Here is a 21,214-nt window from a genome sequence, read left to right as displayed (position 1 = left end):
GTTCCATCTTTGTAGATTTGGCTGTTTGGGACACCACTTACTCTTAGGCAGGTGGTGCCTGGAGGAGGAGCAGCCTCTGGCGCCCGCGCTCACACCGCCGTCCCCGCCCACACTGCCTTCCCGGTGCCCGCGCTCACACTGCCGTCTCCGTGCCCGCGCTCCCAGACGGTTGTTTCCGTCCTGTGGTCCAGTGTTCACGTTAGGTTTGGGTTTTCTGTTTTTCCTGAAAAGTGAGAAAATTGAAACTGTCTCCTTCATTTTTCGCGTCTGTCTCTCTTTTAGCCTCCTCTCCAGCCGCACACTGGGCTCTCGGCTGCCTTGTGCTCTGAGCCTTGGGCCTGCGGCAGGCGTCTCCTGTGCTCGTCATCAGAACTTCTCTTGCCTTTTGATCTTTTCTCTAAAACTTTATCCTGAATAGGCATGTCCTTCAGTAGTTTTCTGAAAGTTTATCCCATGTACAGTTGCAAGTCACCAGCCGCCATTTTTGTTAGGACCCTTTTCTGTTCGGGGAGAATGTGCCTCAGTGTTGAACGATCAGAGTCCTTCGGAGGCGACTGATGTTAGCCTGAGGTGTGTGTGTGTGTGCGGCTTGTGGCGATTTGGGAGCCAGAATGGTGGCTGGCCCGTGGTCCTGGGGGAGAGCCCTGGGTATCTGTCGCCTGCCCCAGCGCTGGCCGCGCGCCTCTGGCGGCTGTGAAACGTCACATGTGGACGCCACGCCTGGGCCTCCGCAGCAGCTGCTGCAGCTCCTGAGCCTGAGGAAGCTGCTGCCTCTGTGCTCAGCCGGGAGGGCGTGTGCACGGCAGGACGGACCTGGCGATGAGGCTGGGCAGCGAGAGAGGCGCCGGAGGCCCCCCAGCCCCGTCTGTTCAGTCTCTCAGCCCTGTGCAGACAGCGGCAGCCGTCCCCTGTTCCCCCTGAGAAAGAAGCCGGCGACTCCCCGGTGCAGTACATAGCTCCGCTCACCTCCTGACCTGTGATTTCCTGGTGGCTCCGCGTGGCGATGGAGACGGAGGGGACAGAAGGCCTTAGAGGCCCGGCTTCCCAGAGCGCTGCGCAGGGCGGATATTGTGCCCCAGGCAGGGCTGCCCTGCGTTTCATCACAGGTCAGTTCAGCGCTTGCCAGCCCCCCGGGGCCACCGGAAGCCAGAGTGGATCTGACCTCCTGGGACCCAACTCGCTTCTCAGCTGCAGAAATAGGTGTCATGTTCTAACACACCTGCTTTTTAGTTTTGGGGTTGTTTTTTTCTATTTCCACCTGAAGAATTGTGTTTCTTTTTTCTCTTTGCAGTTGAGGAGCATAACATTTAGACTGTTACCCGGTTGAACTGATGCTCATTTCTCAAAACCATCTTCGGTTTTCATTAAACTGGGGATTCTTACCATTTTTTGAGTTGTCACATTGTTAGCAAAACCCCCTGTCCTTCTCACTAAGTATGCGCTGTGTGGGGTGTATGCATTTTCAGTTAATTCATTTCTGCAAGTAAAGTGAATCAGTTTTTTAAGAAATTTTAATAACACCTCTTAGCAGATGACAAGAGTTTCTTGTTCTTGTTTGATTCCAGCCTCCATCCCAATGTGGAAGAGAAATGAGATAATTAGGTAGCGCAGGCAGGCTGGTGAATGTGGTTAAATGAAAGTGGTTGAGTCCGGAGGCAGGTGATTTCATTAGAAGCTCCATGGATTATAGCAGAAAGAAAATACATGGTAGGAAACGTGTTAGTAGGAAAGCCTAGGTAACATTTTCCAGAGCTGGGACTTTCCCCTTTAGGACTTCGTCATTCAGGCACATTGCTTCACGTCTGGAATCTGTTTCCCCATCTTTAAAATGGGGATAATGTGACTTTGCCTGATCCAAAAGGTTTAGGTGAAGATCAGAGAATTCAAAGTTTATGAAATGATACGTTCCGCTGCAAATGTTGGGTATTGTTCTGCTTTGATTTCTGTTGGTTCTTGGAACGATATTTTAAATGTGCCTATGTTAGGTCAGAACAAACTGATACCTAATAAATCCTGGGGAACTGAATTCAAACTTTATTTTGCTTATAATACTTGGATAAGTCTTTATCTAATTTATTGAGGCATAACATTACATAAAATTAAATTTACCCACTTCCAGGTCTTCCATGTTTTGACTCTTCAGCTGAATTGAGTGTTAGATAAGTATTTCGGTGATGTGAGCAGATTATCTTAGCTGACCTTTTTAACATGTCTGCTGAGTGGCCTGTCCAGTCCCTGGCCTTGATTTGAAAAGGATTCGCTTCCTGCTCTTGGAGCTTCCTTGGTTGGCACTGAGCCTTCTCTCCACTCCACACAGGGGGCAGGGTGGGGAAGGGAGCGCGAAGGAGCCCCTGGCTGAGGGGGGAGAGTCCCAGGCTTCCCCAGGCTCCGTGTTGAGAGTCAGGAGGCCTCATCACAGGGCCGGAGGTGGTAGCGGCCAGTCACTTCCTGTGAAAGACCGTTTCACGTCGTCACCCAAAGATGCAGCGAGTCAGGAGGTCCCCAAGGAAAGTGTAATTGGGTTTTGGCACAGGAATGAACTTGTCAAAATCTCCTCTCCACCCCTTGGTGACTCTGTTCTAAACCACAGTCTATGAAAACTGGGCTTCTGTAGCCCAGATTGAGTACCCCCATCCCCGAAACCCTTAAACTACTGGTTTTCTGCTCAGAAACCCTGTTTACCCAGGACCACCACATTACTCACCTTCTCTGATACTTTCTCTCTTATCGGTGGGTTCAATTCCATTTCGTCTACTCTTTCTAAAATGGAAACACAGGTTATTGCGAAAGTTGCACACATGATTGTTTTAAATCCCAGTAATTTAGATCTGTTTGAAGGAGAAGGGAAATCCCCTGCCTCATCCTTCAGGTATAACCACTGTTATGGTTTGGCTGTATGGTATGTCTTACAAAAACGAGATTGCTTTACATACCCTTACAGAACCTGCTTTTGCAGTTAACACTGCACTGTGGGTTTCTTTAAATCTGACGCAGGATGCCTGCTTCATCTCGTTGAAGAGCTGTGGAGTGTGCCTTTACACGGTTGTACCGTGGTCTCTCTATCCTCTCTCCTAGTGATAATTTAGTTCATTACAAATATTTTTCTATCATACATAAGGTCCTTATAAATATCCTATGTGCACGTGTCCATTCATTACCTTAGGTTAATTTCTGAGAAGCAGAATTTCTGTGTCAGAGGGTATCCTAAATATGTTGCATCTGATCGCAGACTGCTAACTCACTGTTCACAACAGTGGAGGAGAGCGCCTGTTCCTCCTGCAGTTAACACCGGAGACTGTGAGTCATTTGAATCTTTGCCAGCCCTTACAGGTTGAATGTGCCTCATGTTGAATTTGCATTTCCTTGAGTCTAAATAAGACTGAGAGTCTGTTTATTGGCCTCACGGGTTTCTTTTGAGAAGTGCCTGTGTGCTTTGAGCGTTTTTCCGGAGTCGAGCCCCTAGCCCTGTCCAGTGCGGCCTCTGCGCCGCCCTGGGTAGACTGCTCGCGGCTTCTTCCTCTGAAAGGCCTTCAGCGTTGCTCTCGGCACAGGCACGTCTTTCCCTGTGTACCTTCGTTGGCGTCTCAGCTTTGGTTCCCGAGAAGGAGACCCTCGAGAATTGGAACGCAAGCTGTTTCTGTAGTGTTAGGAACGGAAGGAGAGGCGGGAGTCAGCCAGGGAAGGAAGGGCTGTCCACGAAGGACACCTCCTGGCCAGAGCCCACCAGGCGAGAGCCTCGGCCGCGCCGGGGTCACAGCCCACCCAGCCGTCAGCCGGTGGTGAGGCAGCTGTTGGAGGGTGTGCCCGCAGTTTATCCCTGCCTGACAGGAACATCCTAAACGGTACAAAACCCCCTCCGCCACGCAGTGTGTCTGGGGCTGGAGTCGTCTGAGGCTCCCTGCCACCACCCGTCGGGGACCGAGGGCGGGCGGCACGCCGGGGCTGCCGGGGCCGCCTGCGCCTGCCGTGTGGTCTCTGCCTGCCCCCCGCCCCGCCCCGCACCTGCCAGGCGGTCTCTGCCCAGGCCCCCCCCCCCCCCCCCCCCCGTGCCTGCCGTGCGGTCTCTGCACAGGGGTCCCCCCTCCCCTGCCCCGCGCCTGCCATGCGGTCTCTGCCTGCCCCACCCCACCTCCCGCGCCTGCCGTGCTGCCTCTGCCCAGGGGTCCGGTCCCCCCCTCCCCGCCCCGCGCCTGCTGTGTGGTTTCTGCCCAGGTTTCCCTGCCCCCCCTTGCGCCTGCCTGCCATGCGGTCTCTGCACAGGGGTCCCCCTCCCCTGCCCTGCGCCTGCTGTGCGGTCTCTGCCCAGGTTCCCCCCCCCCACCCCCGCACAGGGCCTCTGCAGGGGTCAGACGGCAGCGGGGGAGGGCAGGACCCCCTCCTCTAAAAAGGCGATAGCTTGGGGAGGCCCGCAGGCTGCCCCTGGTCCACATTCAGAGTGGTGGGAACCAGACGCCTGGGGGAAGAGTGTCGGGGTCTGTGGATTGTGCGATGAGCTCGCTGCAGGGAGCGTCCGGCCATACCTCCTGCCTGTGACAGTCACGAGGAACCGCGCTCAGGCACCGCAGGGCGCTTGGAGCCTACCGAGAGGAGGCTTGAGGGCCGCCTGGAGGCGCCGGCGGCCTCTGTGCAGGGCTTGGCGTGATGTGGCCCCACCCTCAGGTAGAAAATCCTCACCATATATTCTTCCAGTTCCTGTTCAAACTTCTACGGTTTTGTTTGTTTTAAATAGCTGATGAAATTAAGGATCAAACACTTGTTTTAATGGTTAGCCAGTTGTGTTAATATGATCTTAAAATAATTTCCCCAGCAGTTCTCAAGTTTTTAAAGAAGTTTCAGGACCCCGTTATACCTTTAAAAATAATTATAAGCAAGAGCTTTTGTTCATGTGGTTAATGATTACAGACTTTTATCCCATTCAATATTAGAGCTGAAACATTAAAAAAAATAGTTCATTTAGAAGTAACCCAGGACATGTTAGCATGCAACTCTGATTTTCCAAATCCAAAAAGCCTAGATGAGGGGCACTATTTTACGTATTTGCATATTCCTTCAGTGTCAGACTTAAGGCAACAGCTGTGTTACTCTCTCTGCTTCTGCACTGACTGTCCTCAGATCCTGCTGTCAGGAAAGCTCGACAGTGCAAATGCAGGAGCTGCGGAGGGGAAGAGGCAGATGGTGGCTCAGGGCTGTGGGTAGCGCTGGCCTGTGGACTGCCGCAGGGGACCCAGGATACTGCCCGTCTTCTCTCTTGCCTGATGGTGTCAGAGCCAGCTCTAGCTGAAGGTGCGTGTATCCTCCAAATCCCCCTGGGGCTGTGCTGAGGGAAGCGGTAGGGGCTGGACCGAGGACGCCCAGCACCTGCATGGGGCGTTTGCTCAGAGCCTGGGTTGAGGGGTGCGGGAAGAATCGGGAGCCTGGCCGGCCAGCCCCAGCCTGGTGCGAGCATGCGGTCTCAGATCCCCTCTGTGTGGATTAACCACAGATGAGCCAAACTGGAGTACTTTCAAGGGCAGTGAAAATTCTTAATTATTAAATAAAAGCTTTATTAAACAATGAAATTAATTGTAGAATTCACACCACATAATAAGTGACCCAGAAAGTCCGCTGCTGCGATACAGTTGAGGCAGGTCCTCCTCTGACTCTGGAAGGGCAAGGCTGGGCCTCACGCCCCCTGCCCACAGCTTCCTGCTCGCATGCCTGCAGCTTGGAGGTGGCACAGACGGCCAGTGTGAGTGGTGGGAAACCTCAGTGAGGGCTCTGTAGCCAGAGGTATGTTCTGGAGTCTTCTCTTGGAACCGAGGAGAGCCTGGGAGGTTCTTTTTTGAGGATAGTGGTGTCCTGTAAGTAAGTGGCTTCTCCTTGTGGCCCTGTTGCTGCTAAGGGTCAGCACTGAATGTGCGGAGGGCGCAGCATTAACAGGTGTGCCTCACCCCCACCCCACCTCCCGAGAGTAAACAGGAGGCTCTGCTCCACCAGCTGCCTCTCACTGACCCGCAGGACGGTTATCGTCTCCGTGGACAAGCTGGCTGTGCACCGCTGCCCCAGGGAGAGCCCAAGTAATTGCTGGTTTCTAGTTACAGTAGCCCCTGAACAGTGCAGGGATCGGGGGTCCCAAGTACAACTTTGGATTCCTCCCAGAACTTCTAACAGCCTGCTGTTGACAGCACGCCTCACCAGTAGCACCGTCGATCAGCACAGTTTGTATATTGTATGCGTGCTCACTCGTGCGCTCACTACATACACACGTGCAAGGGGCTCAGTCGTGTCTGACTCTCGCGACCCTCCGGACTGTAGCCCGCCAGGCTCCTCTGTCCACGGGGTTCTCCAGACAAGAACACTGGAGTGGGTTGCTATTGCCTCCTCCAGGGGATCTTCCTGATCCAGGGATTGCACCCATGTCCCTTACGTCTTCCAGTGTTGACAGGGGGGTTCTTACCACTAGCGCCACCCAGGAAGCCCATTGTATGTGTACCTGCATTTGCTTTATGCCTTCGTGACATACCTGTTCCTTTTTTTGATATTTCTAGGCTATGCAATTAGGCTATGAGGTTTTTCAGATTGTTAGCGATCCTCCCAAAGTTTCCTAATGTATCTATTGAAAAAACTCTGGGCATAAGTGGACCCCCACAGTTGAAATTTGTGTTGTTCAGGGGTCAGGAGTCCTCACTCGAATAGCAGTTTTACAGATGTTGGTGTGAACACCGCACCTGAAAACTCGGGGCTCCAAGGCTGGTACCCTGGCTCCGGCTGCTTCAGTGGGAATAGAGGGGTAGCGGCCTGAGAGCCTGACTTGCTCAGACCATTTCTCTCATTTCTCTGGGAAACACAAAACAAATCAGAATTGTTCTAAGTCATGCTTGTCTGGTTCCTGCAGAAAAGAGCTATTGTCTGGTCTACCTTAATTCTGAATAGCTACCTGTTTAACACCGTATAGGAACACAGCCTCTGATACACGGGGTGTGCTGATCTTCTAATTCTCTGTAATCCTTCCAGTGTGTTGTCCTCCCCATCCTCCGCAGTCTGATTTTTTTTAGGCCCTTCGTTTGGGGCTAGTTCGTCATTTCACATGCTCGATGCCTGCCCCCACTCTTTACTCAGTAGTTCAGAGGTTAAAGCCCGATTCTGGGCTCAGTTAACTAAAAGCTCTAAAAACTCAGCCACCCCTCATTGAGAGGAAGGGACCTCTGAGGGCGATGGTTTCTGAGGCCTGCAGCTCTTTCAGTGTCCCTGCTGGAGTCTCTTTCAAATTGTCTTAAAATCATTTTCTTTGTGTCCTTACTCCGTGTGTGTCTGATTTTTTTCAATTTGGAATGTGAATTTCCGGAAGGACTGGATGTTGCTTTTTCCTAAAGCAGTAGCCTGTGAGATAAAACTGCAGCTGACGGCCAGTTGGGCAAGATGGAGCTTTTGTGGGGTTTTGTTATTTCACCTGACTTGGAAGCATTGTCATATAATCCTGAACAGTGGTACATATTTTGACCAGCTAATTCAGTGTTCATCACTATCAGGCCTGCAGACCTGTACGGTGTGTGGGAAATTACTCTCTAGAAGACTTAAGAGTCTGATGTGAGAGAGTTTGTGCACCCACGTAGCTTGTAGTGGTTTAAGTAATCCACAGACAAGTCTTTCCTGATTGGAAACACATTTCAAAAATGAGCTCTGCCGCTTCCGCAGGCCCCAGATGAGCCCCCTGCTCCGTGAAGAGTGTGTCACGAGTGCCTCTGAGAGGCTGTCCGCTCTCTCCTGCGGAAGATGGAGGTCTCTGTCCTCAGTGTGGGCGCGGCCAGCCGTGGGGGCTTTGCAGGAAGGCCCCTCCCCTGGTGGACGTGGCCTGTGCTGTTTTCCATGTATGTTTGTTTGAGTGAGTTCTCCTTCCTGTGTAGGACAGTGTGCCCCCTGCTTGGACTCACTGTTACAGAGCAGCTGCCTGGGTACACAGACTTGAGCTCCTGCATGGACCCCGGCTCTCCTGGGCAGTCCTTTAGGTAGGCCCTTGGTCTGGAAGTTCCTCCCAAGGGACAGTGCTGAAGGGCATCCCAGGCAGCCCCGCCATGTGAGCCCGAGTCTGGATGGTCACTGTTTTCCGGAGGGGCGCCAGAACAGCATGGTTTCAGGGTCTGTTTTTATAAAATTCCTCTGGGTGTGTTCAGTAGCTGTCACCAAGAAGGTCGCTCTCATTCCCTGGACCGACGTCTTTTGGGCAGTGATCGTGGGGGATGAGGAGTCCCTGTGGTCACTTGAGAAAAGATTCCTGCTATTCTCTCATATTCATCTTGAATTTCTTAGCAAAAGGAGAGTAAGTTAAGAATGGACTTTGAGCCATATGTTTGTAGGGAACATAGATTTGATAGCAGGTCTCTTCCTGTAAGCACTTTCTCAGTTCTGTGTTTGGTTATTGATCTTACAGACTGAACAGAGCTAAGCATCACCAGGGTTGATCTTTTTTTTTTTTTTACTGCAAAGAAGTACAGATGGAGAAGGAGAGACCTAGATAACACGACAGGTCATTTGAATCGGTTACAGAACATTGGAAAGTGGAGTTGAAATTCGTTGCCGTTTGTTTTCCCCCACAGCCACCTTCTCAGACTCTGATGTGCTCAGGCGTCGTTTGGGGACTGTTAAGATATAGATTCTGATGCCGTAGGTCTGGGGCCTCAGAGTCTGCTTTTCTAACAGACACCCGGGGGATGCTGACGTTGCTTTTGTTCAGGGACCACATTTTGAGTAGTCGGGGTCTATAGAACACTGGGGCGTGTGCAAATCTCATTTTGGGGGATCTCAGTTTTCCAACCAGGAGTGGAACCCAGGCCATGTCAGTGAAAGCCCCAAATCCTAACCACTAGACCGCCAGGAACTCCTGCAAACCCACCTGTGATTGATAACCGCCTGGACCGCGTTGCGCCCGCTCTCTCTGTACCGGGCACTGAGCAGCAGACCCGCGGTCGGGAACGGCGGCGGCGTCTGACAGCGCGTGGGGCTGCCCGCGGACGCCCCCGTCCCGGCTGCGACCCGCAGAACCCTGCTCAGACGGCGTCGCCCACACCGAGCGCGGCTCTTCGGCTCGGCTCCCGTCGGGCGTGGGCTCCGCGGCTGTGACGGCAGCGGCGCCCCGTATGCTCGCTCGTTGCTGTCACATGCCTTCTGTGGGGCAGAGGGGAGGCGGGGACCAGCCCGTCCAGTCTTAAGTTTCGCTGGCGTGTGGTTGCCTCCAGGCGCCCGTCCTCCTGAAACACGGGTCACTGTCCTGTGGGGCGACACCACGGGTCTGTGGGGGCTTTGGGAAGAAGGAGCCGTGCCGGCTGACCTGAGCCCCTGCTGGCCTGCCCCGTGGCCCCCACGCCCGGCTCCCCAGCTGCGGCACGCTTGTTGGCTTTCTGTCCCCCAGCCTCGGCTCCCTCGCTGTTTTTAGGGTGTGAGACCAGATAACTAAGTCTTTTAGGATTATGTCTAAAATAGCATCTCAGTTAGGGATTTCTGTGTTTGTAAGCAGGGATCATCTCTCCCAATAAAAATTTTAAAAATTGATTGTAATATTTGCCTTGCTTTCAGGGTGTTGTTTTTAAGAAACTAATATAGCTTTTGAAAACTGAAGGGCAACGTTGGTTTCTTAACTGTTGTCGTGGGAGAATAGTCTAACAAATTGATACTGAGTGTGGGCATGGGTGAGGAGGAGAAAAACATCTTTAAGTGAAAATAAAATTTTGTTTCATTTGGAATGAAGTTTAAACATTCACATGTGTGGTTTTCTTGGAAAAGTCAATCCAGAGAGCACGTCAGATTCTATAGTAAGGCTGCTCTGATGACAGGTTTTAAAGATTGGTTTTATTAATTTCCTAGGATTATACCGTAAATGAGTTGCATTAGTTAGGTTCTGTCCTGTTCGCACTAGGACCCCAAGTGTTACACAGAAGTTACGCCGACTGATAGCTTTTGCTGTGTGCCTCCCAGGTCAGCACTGGTGAGACGTGGGGCCTGTGGCTGCCCTGCCCCACACGCTCTGGGAAGGCTGGGGTCCTTACTGCCCCTGCCCCACCGGATCTGAGTGACCTCAGAAACTACTACAGAAATGAGAAAGCTGCATCACAAGGAGAGGTTCCTCTTGCTTTTCTTGCAGTGTTTGCTGAAGCTGTGTTTGTTTTCTCTCTGCTTCTGTTTGCGTGCCGGGTCCTTGGTGCTGCATGGCGTGCCGGGGTGCGGGGCGCGGGCTCCGTGCGGTGCAGTGCCTCGGCTGGGCCTCAGGCTTGGTTGCTCCGCAGCTTGTGGGGTCTTCCTGAATCAGGGATTGAACCCGTGTCTCCTGCACCGACAGGTGGATTCTTTACCACCGACCCACCAGGGAAGCCCTAAAGCTGTGTGTATTTTGACCAGAGAGAAAAAAGCAGAATTTAGGTCACAGTTCTTTCCTTTGGCCTTGGTAAGAGTTTATTACACTCTGTGTCCCCTGGCCACGCTGCGTGGCTGCAGGGCCTCAGTGCCGCGATCAGAGCGCGAAACTGGGCCCTTGGCAGTGACGTCGAGGGGTCCTGACCACTGGACCGCCAGGGAATTACCGTGCGCTTTTATTTTGAAAAGTGTTTGTGTTACAGTAAACCTGAATTGAACAGAATCTGGAAGGCAGAGTCTCAGCCACTTTCGGAGATTGCAGTCACCGAGCAGGGACGTGTGGTGGTGGTGGTCCCATCTTCCCTTAATTCCTTAAATTCAACCTCCCATTTCCCAATTCAGAACTTTCCATCCCTTCTAAGGCCTTAGACTGATTCATGTACTTGAATTGGTGTTTAAAACTGGAGTTACATTTCTTATTGTACAACCGAAAGTATCTTCTGTTGCAGGGAGGGGACGGGAGGCTGGTGAAGGTGTGTGCTGACTGAGCAGGCAAACCAGTCGGTCGTTTTATGGAGGAAGAGGGTGGGGTGTTGGGACACACTTCCCCAGAACAGTCTCACTTTCTGAGAGCTGGAAGCTTCTGCCCTCAAATTTTGCCATGGGTCTGTCTAGCACCTTCTAGGCCAGTAGGATCCTGACTTTTTCCAGTGAGAATTAGAAAGAGGGGGAAAAGGCAAAAGTATTGCAGGTCCCTTACCATAATCTTTGTTCTGTGATCAGGAAGATGCGTACGACAGAAAGCTGGGTGACTTCACGCAGTAACAGGCAGCAGTCCTTGGTCTTTGCAGTAGATTCTCAGATGCTTCACGGTAGTTTCCAAGCCCGCTGGTTCAGGACCCACAGGTTACGGATCTGTGTTGCTCTTTTCCACAGCTCTTGTTTATGCTTCATGATTTCAGCTACTTTTGATCCTACCTCACTTAGACTGTTTTTCTTATAACCTACCTTCATTCTTCATTTTCTTAGTATAGACACGGTGTTAATCAAACAGTTCTCTTCCCGTGGACTTCCAGTTTATGTTACATGCTTGTAACTCTCTCTCTCTCTAATGTTGATTGATTGATTAGGCTGCTCCAGTCTGAGTTGCAGCATGTGCGATCTAGTTCCCTGACCAGGGATCGAACCCAGGTCCCCTGCCTGGAGAGACTGGAGTCTTAGCCACTGGACCACCAGGGAAGCCCTCAAACTCTCTCTCCAGACGTTTCCCTGAACTTTCAGAAAGTTCACACCGAACTGGAAGCTGCTCACAAATAGGCAGCAGTCTCGATTTGAATTTCTAGCTGTATCACAGGTGACAAGCTGTGAACTGTTGACACTTAGGTTCTGGACGGTTGTCCTCCTCCCAGTAACCTGTACAGGGGGCCCAGATGCAAAGCACCTGCTCTGAGGTCGCCAGAAGAGCTTTTTAAATATGTGGAGTCTTGGTTCCCCTTCTGGATGGGCTAAGCTCAGTAGTACCCCTGGCATGAAGGTCAGGAATCTGTCATTTTTAAAGTTTCACAGATGATTTTGGTGATGAAATTGAGAGACCACCATAGAATCTGCTTGTAGTGGCATGTTGTTAGACCACTGTGCTGCTGTCTTTTTTCTGTATTAAGGGCCCCCAGGATTGGGCCTTTGCCCGCATTTCCCCACCAGGGTGGGACAGACTGACTTGACCGTTATTTTTTTCTCAGTCTCTTAGCACCGCTAAGCTGACTGTGAGGAAAACAGCATGGCTCCCTACGCACCTGGAGAAGGAAATTCCCCCTCCAGGGTTCTTGCCTGGGAATCCCTTGCACGGAGGAGCTTGGCGGGCTGCAGTCCATGGGGTCACAGCGAGTGGGATGCAACTGAGTGAACAGCGGTTGGTGCGGTCGTGTTTTGGACAGAAGAAGGGGGTTTAGCGCGAATGCCAGCCTTTCGCCTTCGAGCCTTAGGTATTGTGAACGCGATAGGAGGGGACGGTGCGTCTTCTTAGCTGCCGCCTCTGTGTCGGTGTCCTTCCATCTGCTTAGACAGGAGTCCCAGCTGCGCCAGCCCGATCTGTAGACTTTCTGCAAACCTACAGGCAGGGCGGCACTCAGGACGCCTGAGGACCAGTGCTCATCTCAGGAGATGAAGCAGCAGAGTCGTATCCCTCCACGTGGAGGGGTTACCGTGTCTCCGGAGAGCGCGCTGGCCAAGGGCACTCCTTGCATCCCAGCTTGTGATAGCTGTGGTCAGACGTCTTGCAGAGTCGAGAGTTGTCTTTTTAAAACTCAAAGATGGTGTCTGCATATGTGTGACTTAATCTTAGAGATGGTGTTAAACAATCTCTCTTTCCATGCATGTCCATCGTAAAACAGGTTTTTAATAGTTCTTGGGACTATCCATCCCAAGGAGGTATGAAGGGGCCGTCCTGTGTGAGCCAGTGGTTATACTCAAGTCATTAGTAACAGAGGTGACTGCTGCCGTTTAAAGAGCGATCCCTGTGGACTTGTTGCTCTGCAGAGGTGGTCACCAGCACCTCCTTCCCGATGGTGTTTAGTTTTCGGACTGTTGCCGTGAGAAGCTGGCGACTTGCTCCAGGTCACACGGCTCGGCAGCGCTCCGTCCGGGGTCTGGGCTCTCTCTGCCTCCTGACCGGGTGGGCCCTGGCGCCCCCCCTCTGCCTCCTGACCGGGTGGGCCCTGGCGCCCCCCCTCTGCCTCCTGACCGGGTGGGCCCTGGCGCCCCCGCGGCCCCTGTTCTTCGCCCGTGTTTTCTCCTTCCTTTCCGGCCACGCTGTGCTTTCTTCCTCAGCTTCTCTCTTTTCTTTTCCCCTAACTTAGCTTGTTCCCCTAGCTTCTGTTGCTGTGGTTCCTTCTCCAAACTCCAGACTGAAAGAAAAAGTCTCCAGTGGGTTTGGGTAAAGTATGGGGCCACAAGACGGCTTTGACTTTTCCTTTTCTTCTCATCTCCCTTCCTCTTCATCTCTTTCTCTTAAAAGGAATTGAGCCCCGCCTCGAACCAGTTACCAGCGGGCAAGATGAAGACCAGCAGTTCTTGTCTTGTTCATTATGGGAACCCCCTGCATTCAGCGTCTGCCTGGTGCGCGGGCTCTCAGCACGTGTGCGAGCGAGCGAGTCCAGTTCACGCAGAACGCTTGTTTAAGAGAGATTTGCCTGCTCTGTAGAAAGTAAGGGTGTTGACTGGATCTGCAAGTCTCGAAGGGAAGATCTTTTTCTGTGTTTGGCTAACACACTTTACTGTCCTCAAAGCAGCAGTTAGTTAGGTTTGGGAATCTGAAATGAAAACACGCGAGTTAACCCCTCCACAGCGTCTCCCATGTCATCCCCATGCTGTGGGAAGGTCTTTCTACATCAGGAACCAAGACTGACTCCCAAACTCCTGGTATTTTCTCTTTTCTGAATACTAGAATGTTACACTTACTGTTTGGACGAGTGTGTTAAGCTTTCGGAGGTCTTGGTTACCTTTTCATTAACATGCCTTTATTCAGAGATGCTGATCAGACAGGGCCGTGCGTGGAGAAGGTATCCCGGCGTGACTGCATGTAACCAACAGTGTAAGCAGCAGTGATCTGGCGTGTAGAGAGCCGCTGGTGGAATTGGATTCATGCTGAGACGAAACCGAATGACTTGTAACTGGGTCGTTGTGCCCCCCGCCCACCCGTGCATGGTTGACGCTGTTCAGAGAACTGCGATCTGTGGGCTCCTTTCTGTTTAAGGTTATGGAGAAACGAAGAGCCCCCGTCAGAGGGTCAGAAATGATGCTTTCAGCAGAGGTGACACGGCCCTGCAGAGCTCTGTGTGCTGAGAGGTGTTTCTCCCTTTTAAGTGTGGTTTGCGTTTCCTGCGGTGCATGGAGGAGAGGGTTTCTGGCTCCTTCCTAGCCGGGCCGGTGTCGGGGCTTCGGCACCCCTCCCGGTGTTCCTGGGCAGAGGCCTGTTGGAGGCCCGCACCTGCGGGTCTGGAGGACGGAGGGCTGTGCTCTGCAGAGCACCCACGTTACCGGGGAGGCCGGGACCGCCCACGTTACCGGGGAGGCCGGGAGCGCCCCACGTTACCGGGGAGGTGGAGAGCGCCCCACGTTACCGGGAAGGCCGGGAGCGTCCACGTTACCGGGGAGGCGGAGAGCGCCCCACGTTACCGGGGAGGCCGGGAGCGCCCCACGTTACCGGGGGTGCCGGGAGGCCGGGAGCGCCCACGTTACCGGGAGCGGGCGCAGCGGCGTGCCCTCCCGGGCTGCGTCGCTGGAGCCGAGCGCCGGCGCCCTCTCACCGCGGTGTGTTGTCCGCAGCGCTGGCCCCAAAGGCGACAACATCTACGAGTGGAGGTCCACCATCCTCGGGCCCCCAGGCTCCGTGTACGAGGGCGGCGTGTTCTTCCTCGATATCACCTTCACACCGGAGTACCCCTTCAAGCCTCCGAAGGTAAGGTGCTCCCCCGATTGACGCTGAAGTTCAGATATTCCTGTGAAAGATGAATCCGGCTTTTGAAGTGGGGGTTTTAACAACTAAAAGCAGATCCTGACAAATCTCTTAGGCACATTTGAACATACATAAAACACGTCTGTGGGTTGACTGCCTCTTCTGGCAAAGGGCATTTCTAAGTAAGTGTGTTTCCACGGGGCTTAAAGTCCTGCACATCTGCCCATAGGTAATCTCCTGTTTCCCACTCATCAGGAAGAGTTTCTAACCAATGGAAACAGTGTCGCAGTCTCCACACACGGGCTAGGACAGGGACTGTTGGCCTGGCTGTAGGGCGCAGGTGACATGCAGATCCCCGAAGTGCTCCGAGTTTAGAGCACGGCAGCTGGAGACGCTCCTGCCGACAGAGCCTCGGGCCCTTCGGACCCCGGCAGGCTCTCCTCCCAGGTGGGGGCTGCCGGTCACTGTCCGCTGGGAGGCTAAGGGCCTCTTCAGAGTACGAAGCAGAGCCGCCTCCGGGCGGGGCGTGCTGCCGGGTGAAGGTGTGGTTGCAGCCGCAAGGGCTCGACGGACAGCCCTGTCACTCTAAGAAAGCGGCACGGCCACAGGTTATGCTCACTGTGGATGATGCGGCGTATTTCACAGTGAAAACTAGAGTCGAGAGAAAACAGCCCAGGCTCGAGCGGCTGACGCTGCTCTGTCTTGCTGCTGTGGCCCTTGGGCGTTTCTGGCTCCACCCCCGGAAACTGTTAAAGTGGATTCTGTGATGTAGGCCGGCAAGGCAGCTGCAGGATCTGATGTAAAGGTCAGAATGAGCAGAAACAGGCCGCATCTGCGGATCTACTTTTCAGCCTTTTGGGGCTGTGATCGGTGTTTGCTAAGCAGCTTGTCTTCATGTACCCACTGCTGCTGCTGCTAAGTCGCCTCTGTCGTGTCCGACTCTGTGCGACCCCATAGAGGGCAGCCCACCAGGCTCCCCTGTCCCTGGGATTCTCCAGGCAAGAACACTGGAGTGGGTTGCTGTTTCCTTCTCCAATGCATGAAAGTGAAAAGTGAAAGTGAAGTCGCTCAGTCGCGACCCCAGGGACTATAGCCCACCAGGCTCCTCCGTCCATGGGATTTTCCAGGCAAGAGTACTGGAGTGGGGTGCCATTGCCTTCTCTCATATACCCACTACGACGTTTGAATTAGGTGCTGAAGTTTGCTTTGAGACCATGTAGTTCTACCAGCTAACACAAGAGGTCAGCAAACGAGTAGTTATCCAAAAATATTTACATTAAAACTGCTAAAGATGAATTCAAGAAACATACAGGGAACTATATCCAGCTTCCTGGGGTAAAACATAATGGAAAAGAATATTTTTTTAAAAAGACTGTTTATATGTTTGTGTGTGTGTGTGTAAAATTGAGTCACTGCTGAAAAGCAGAAATTAACACAAATTGTAAATCAACTATAGTTCAAGAGGAAAAAAAGGAAAAATTGAAGTTACCTTGCTTTTTGTTGGTGATTACTTTTTAAATGAGATTGAAAATGCCTGAGATTGCATCCGTGAATACTTTCTAATCTCAATTTTATTAGTCTCTTAACACTTACTGGCTTTGTTAAGTTAAGCTGTTACTTTTTTTTTTTTTTAACCAATATCTATTTCTTTAAAAGGTTTAATTAGAGCCATTTAATTGAAAAGGTTTTATAGTAAAAAGTTTCATTGTTTGCTGTTTAAATTTCATTTAACACTACCTTATTTTTTAGGTTACATTTCGGACAAGAATCTATCACTGTAATATTAACAGTCAAGGAGTTATTTGCTTGGACATTTTGAAAGATAATTGGAGCCCAGCACTAACCATTTCTAAAGTCCTTCTTTCTATCTGCTCACTTCTCACAGACTGTAATCCTGGTAAGCTTATGGCTGTTTACCTTGGTTTATTCCTCCTCACCTGGGAAATAGTGGTTTTTTCCATTTAAACTAAGATTTTCTAAAGGTCAGATTTTATTTTTGTACACGCTTTCAAAGGAGAAAAACGTATCGTTTTTCAGAGGAATTTCTAGTCAACAGTTGTCTACTAGTTGAGAAACACAGCCGACTCACCATTAGCTGATGTGCTCTGGGAATAAGGAGTTTTAATCTGCAGAGTTCCCGTCAGATTGCCGTGGGTTCACATCTTTAGTCATATTCCCGCCTTCATGTGTTTCTGTTCCGCCTTCGCATATTTCCCGCACAGTTCTCCTGAAACGACACGCTTGTGTCTGCCTCTGACCTGCCCACTGCCTGCAGGCCCACTGTGCAGCTGCCCCTAACCGAACAGTGGCTCCCTGCTGTATACTTAGTGATGGCCAGACTGTGGTGCTTTCTGAACCTTCATTTCCTGTTACTAAATTTTTTTCTAGATAAGCCAAATACAAATTGAATTACTAAAGATTCTGTTTAGGTTTCAGAGAAGCATTGCTTAACTGAAAGTGCAGGTTTCCACCTGGCAGCTCTGGCCGTTTCTGGGTATAGTGGAGAGGCCAATGGTTTGATGCTGCAGGAGCCTCGAGGGCCTCGCTGTGCTCAGTGTCAAGACTGGGCGCCACTGAGCACAGGGTGGTCCTGTGCACGGAGCTGGGTGTTGACGGTGGTCGGGGCCTCGAGCCTCCCGGACCCTGCTGAACCCTGCCATGGAGGGGCGAACCCTGCAGTGGGGGGAGGGGCGAGTCTGGAAGGAGAGGCATCCGGAATGGTGGAGGGGCTTGATGACAGCCACCTGTCCACATTCTCCCAGGCTGCCACTGACCTACTGGCTAAGACGGAAACGTCCTTTCCTTCCCTCAGAGTAACATGCGGTCTTCTCTTCCAGCCGACCCCTTGGTGGGAAGTATCGCCACTCAGTATATGACCAACAGGGCAGAGCACGACAGGATGGCCAGACAGTGGACCAAGAGATACGCCACGTAAACTGGGCTCCACAGTCCTTCACAGCATTGTCTGTCACAGAGAGAGCTGCTTATGATTTTGAAGGGGTGGGGGAGGGTGGGAGTTGGTAAAGAGTAGGGTATTTCTATAACAGATATTATTCAGTCTTATTTCCTAAGATTTTGTTGTCACTTAAGGTATCTTGCTGCGGTAGACAGAATTGGTAATAGCAACTTCTAAACCTGCCATTAGCTCTGCAGTGTTAGCTGAGGTGCAGCACAGAGAGGACTAGGCATTTGGGTACAGTCGCTTGTAGACTGTAAATTTAAAACAGCTTAATTTCGTACAGGTTACACATGGACATTTATGTAAAGTCCTTCCAAGACTACACACTTTTTTGTCTTGAAAAATTGGAAATTGTTTTCCCTGCTTGAAAGGGAACATTGATATTTAACAGCTTTTAGAGACTGTCATCTCATATATAAAATGGACACGTGGCTATAAGACACCAATATAGAAAATGAGTAGTTATGTATTTTATTTTATATGCCAATCTACTTTATTGTGGAGAGAGAGAGGTTTGAATCAGGACTTCTGAAAACCTGTAGTAAAATACCTTAAGCTGTTAGCTGTCCGGCGTGGAGTAGGGTTGCTCAGTGGATTGGTTCTATGTTGTGGACTACTGAAGTCTGCATTTGTTACTGTGCTAATAAACAATATTAAAACAACCACCAACACTGCTGCATTCACGACTTTCTTTTGCCTTTTTTGGTAGTTTTTCTTCTTGCTAGATCTTTACTATTAAAACAATTACAGGTAATGCAGACTGAACACCTTGGTTTCATTTACCCAGCACCAACTGGGCTTGGTATGTTACTCTTAATTTATCCAACAGCCTTGCAGGATAAATACTGAGGTGCCTTAGAAAAGGTTAGATAATCTAAGTCATTTTCTTCCAAAGATAAGAGTTCTGCTCCATCTTTTAAAAGAATTCTCTAATTTGTAGATGCGGTGGTAGAATTCGATTGGTGCAGAAATAACTGTGGTTTTGCAGTGTTCTCTGCCATTTGATACTGGATACATTCTTAAATGTGGTTGTGTTATATACGTCATTCTAATGTGCATGTCTCAATTTACTTTTTTGTTTGCTAATGACTTATTACTTGCTAACAAAATGATGTTCAGTTCAGTTCACTCAGTCGTGTCCGACTCTTTGCGACCCCATGAATCACAGCACGCCAGGCCTCCCTGCCCATCACCAACTCATGGAGTTCACTCAGACTCATGTCCATCGAGTCCGTGATGCCATCCAGCCATCTCATCCTCTGTCATCCCCTTCTCCTCCTGCCCCCAAATCCCTCCCAGCATCAGAGTCTTTTCCAATGAGTCAACTCTTCGCGTGAGGTGGCCAAAGTACTGGAGTTTCACCTTCAGCATCATTCCTTCCAAAGAAATCCCAGGGCTGATCTCCTTCAGAATGGACTGGTTGGATCTCCTTGCAGTCCAAGGGACTCTCAAGAGTCTTCTCCAACACCACAGTTCAAAAGCATCAATTCTTCGGCGCTCAGCCTTCTTCACAGTCCAACTCTCACATCCATACATGACCACTGGGAAAACCATAGCCTTGACTAGATGGACCTTAGTCGGCAAAGTAATGTCTCTGCTTTTGAATATGCTATCTAGGTTGGTCATAACTTTTCTTCCAAGGAGTAAGCGTCTTTTAATTTGATGGCTGCAGTCACCATCTGCAGTGATTTTGGAGACCAGAAAAATAAAGTCTGACACTGTTTCCACTGTTTCCCCATCTATTTCCCATGAAGTGATGGGACCAGATGCCATGATCTCCGTTTTCTGAATGTTGAGCTTTAGGCCAACTTTTCATTCTCCTCTTTCACTTTCATCAAGAGGCTTTTTAGTTCCTCTTCACTTTCTGCCATAAGGGTGGTGTCATCTGCATATCTGAGGTTATTGATATTTCTCCCGGCAGTCTTGATTCTAGCTTGTGTTTCTTCCAGTCCAGCGTTTCTCATGATGTACTCTGCATAGAAGTTAAACAAGCAGAGTCACAATATACAGCCTTGACGTACTCCTTTTCCTATTTGGAACCAGTCTGTTGTTCCATGTCCAGTTCTAACTGTTGCTTCCTGACCTGCATACAGATTTCTCAAGAGGCAGGTCAGGTGGTCTGGTAATCCCATCTCTTTCAGAATTTTCCATAGTTTATTGTGATCCACACAGTCAAAGGCTTTGGCATAGTCAATAAAGCAGAAATACATGTTTTTCTGGAACTCTCTTGCTTTTTCCATGATCCAGTGGATGTTGGCAGTTTGATCTCTGGTTCCTCTGCCTTTTCTAAAACCAGCTTGAACATCAGGAAGTTCACAAAATGATGTTAGACAAAAAATAAAATCACTTTTCTTACTCGATTTCAAAATGGGTTGTAAGCAGCAGAGATAACTTGCAACATCAACAACACACCTGGCGCAGGAACTGCCAACACACAGCGCAAGGGCAGATCAAGAAGTCTTAGAAAGGAGACTAGGGCCTTGAAGACGACGAGCATGGTGGGTGGCCGGCGGGGGCTGACCACGGCCAACTGGGAGGATCGCCAAGGCCGATGCTCTCACAGCTGCACAAGAAGTTGCCGAAGAACTCAACGTCAGCCTTCCTGCGGTGATTCGGCACTTGAAACAAACTGGAAAGGTGAACAGGCTCTGTAAGTGGGTGCCTCGTGAGCTGACTGCAAACAAAAACTAACCATTCCTCAATCCCGTGCAACAGTGACGTGCATCAAAACTGGATTTTACGCAACAGCTGGCGACCAGCTCAGTGGCCGGACGGAGAAGCTGCAGAGCACTTCCAGAGCCACACTTGCACCAGAAAAGGCCCTGGTCACTGCTCGGCGGTCTCCTGCCGGCCTGGCCACGACAGCTTTCTGAATCCTGGTGAAACCACTCCATCTGAGAAGTACGCTCAGCACATCGGTGAGATGCACTGAAAGCCGCAGTGCCTGCAGCTGGCATTGGTCCTCAGAGAGGGCCCGATTCTCTCCATCCAATACTCACTGCGCGTAGAACAAACTGGCCCACACTCTTGCCTCTTCCGCCATATTCACCTGAACTCTCACGACCCGACTACCACTTCAAGCATCTTGACAACTTTTTGCAGGGAAAACTCTTTCACAACCAGCAGGAGGCAGAAAATGCTTTCCTAGAGTTCACGGAATCCCAAAGCACAGATTTTTAGGCTCTGGGGAATAAACAAAGTTATTTTTTGTGGGCAAAATTGTGTTGATTGTACTGGTTCCTATTTTGATTAATAAAGATGTATTTGAGAATAGTTATAATGATTTGAAATTCATGGTCCAAAACCACAGTTACATTGGCACCAACCTCATACAAGGTATTGAATACAATTCCCTGTGCAAGAGAGTAGGTCCTTGTTGGTTACCTATTTTATAGGTAGGAGTATCTGTTCACCCTAAACTTTTAATTTCTCCTTCCCCACCTTTCCCCTCTGGTAACCATGGTTTGTTTTCTGAGTCT

General features: G+C 50.7%; 1 protein-coding gene across 1 annotated transcript in view; it reads left to right on the top strand.

Moving 5' to 3' along the window:
- UBE2E1 (ubiquitin conjugating enzyme E2 E1) overlaps positions 1–18,404 on the top strand; it is a 68,072-nt gene extending 49,668 nt beyond the window's left edge. The window contains exons 4-6 of the mRNA XM_027962725.2: positions 14,647–14,779; positions 16,526–16,673; positions 17,614–18,404. Coding sequence (XP_027818526.1) covers positions 14,647–14,779; positions 16,526–16,673; positions 17,614–17,711 — 379 coding nt within the window. The 3' untranslated portion in view covers positions 17,712–18,404. The remainder of the gene's footprint in view (positions 1–14,646; positions 14,780–16,525; positions 16,674–17,613) is intronic.
- The last annotated feature ends 2,810 nt before the right edge of the window (positions 18,405–21,214 follow it).

This window comes from Ovis aries, chromosome 26 (genome assembly GCF_016772045.2).
Source record: "Ovis aries strain OAR_USU_Benz2616 breed Rambouillet chromosome 26, ARS-UI_Ramb_v3.0, whole genome shotgun sequence".
Classification (NCBI taxonomy): Eukaryota; Metazoa; Chordata; class Mammalia; order Artiodactyla; family Bovidae; genus Ovis; species Ovis aries.
The sequence above is the reverse complement of the archived record's forward strand: the minus strand, read 5'-3'. Positions and strand labels throughout refer to the sequence as shown.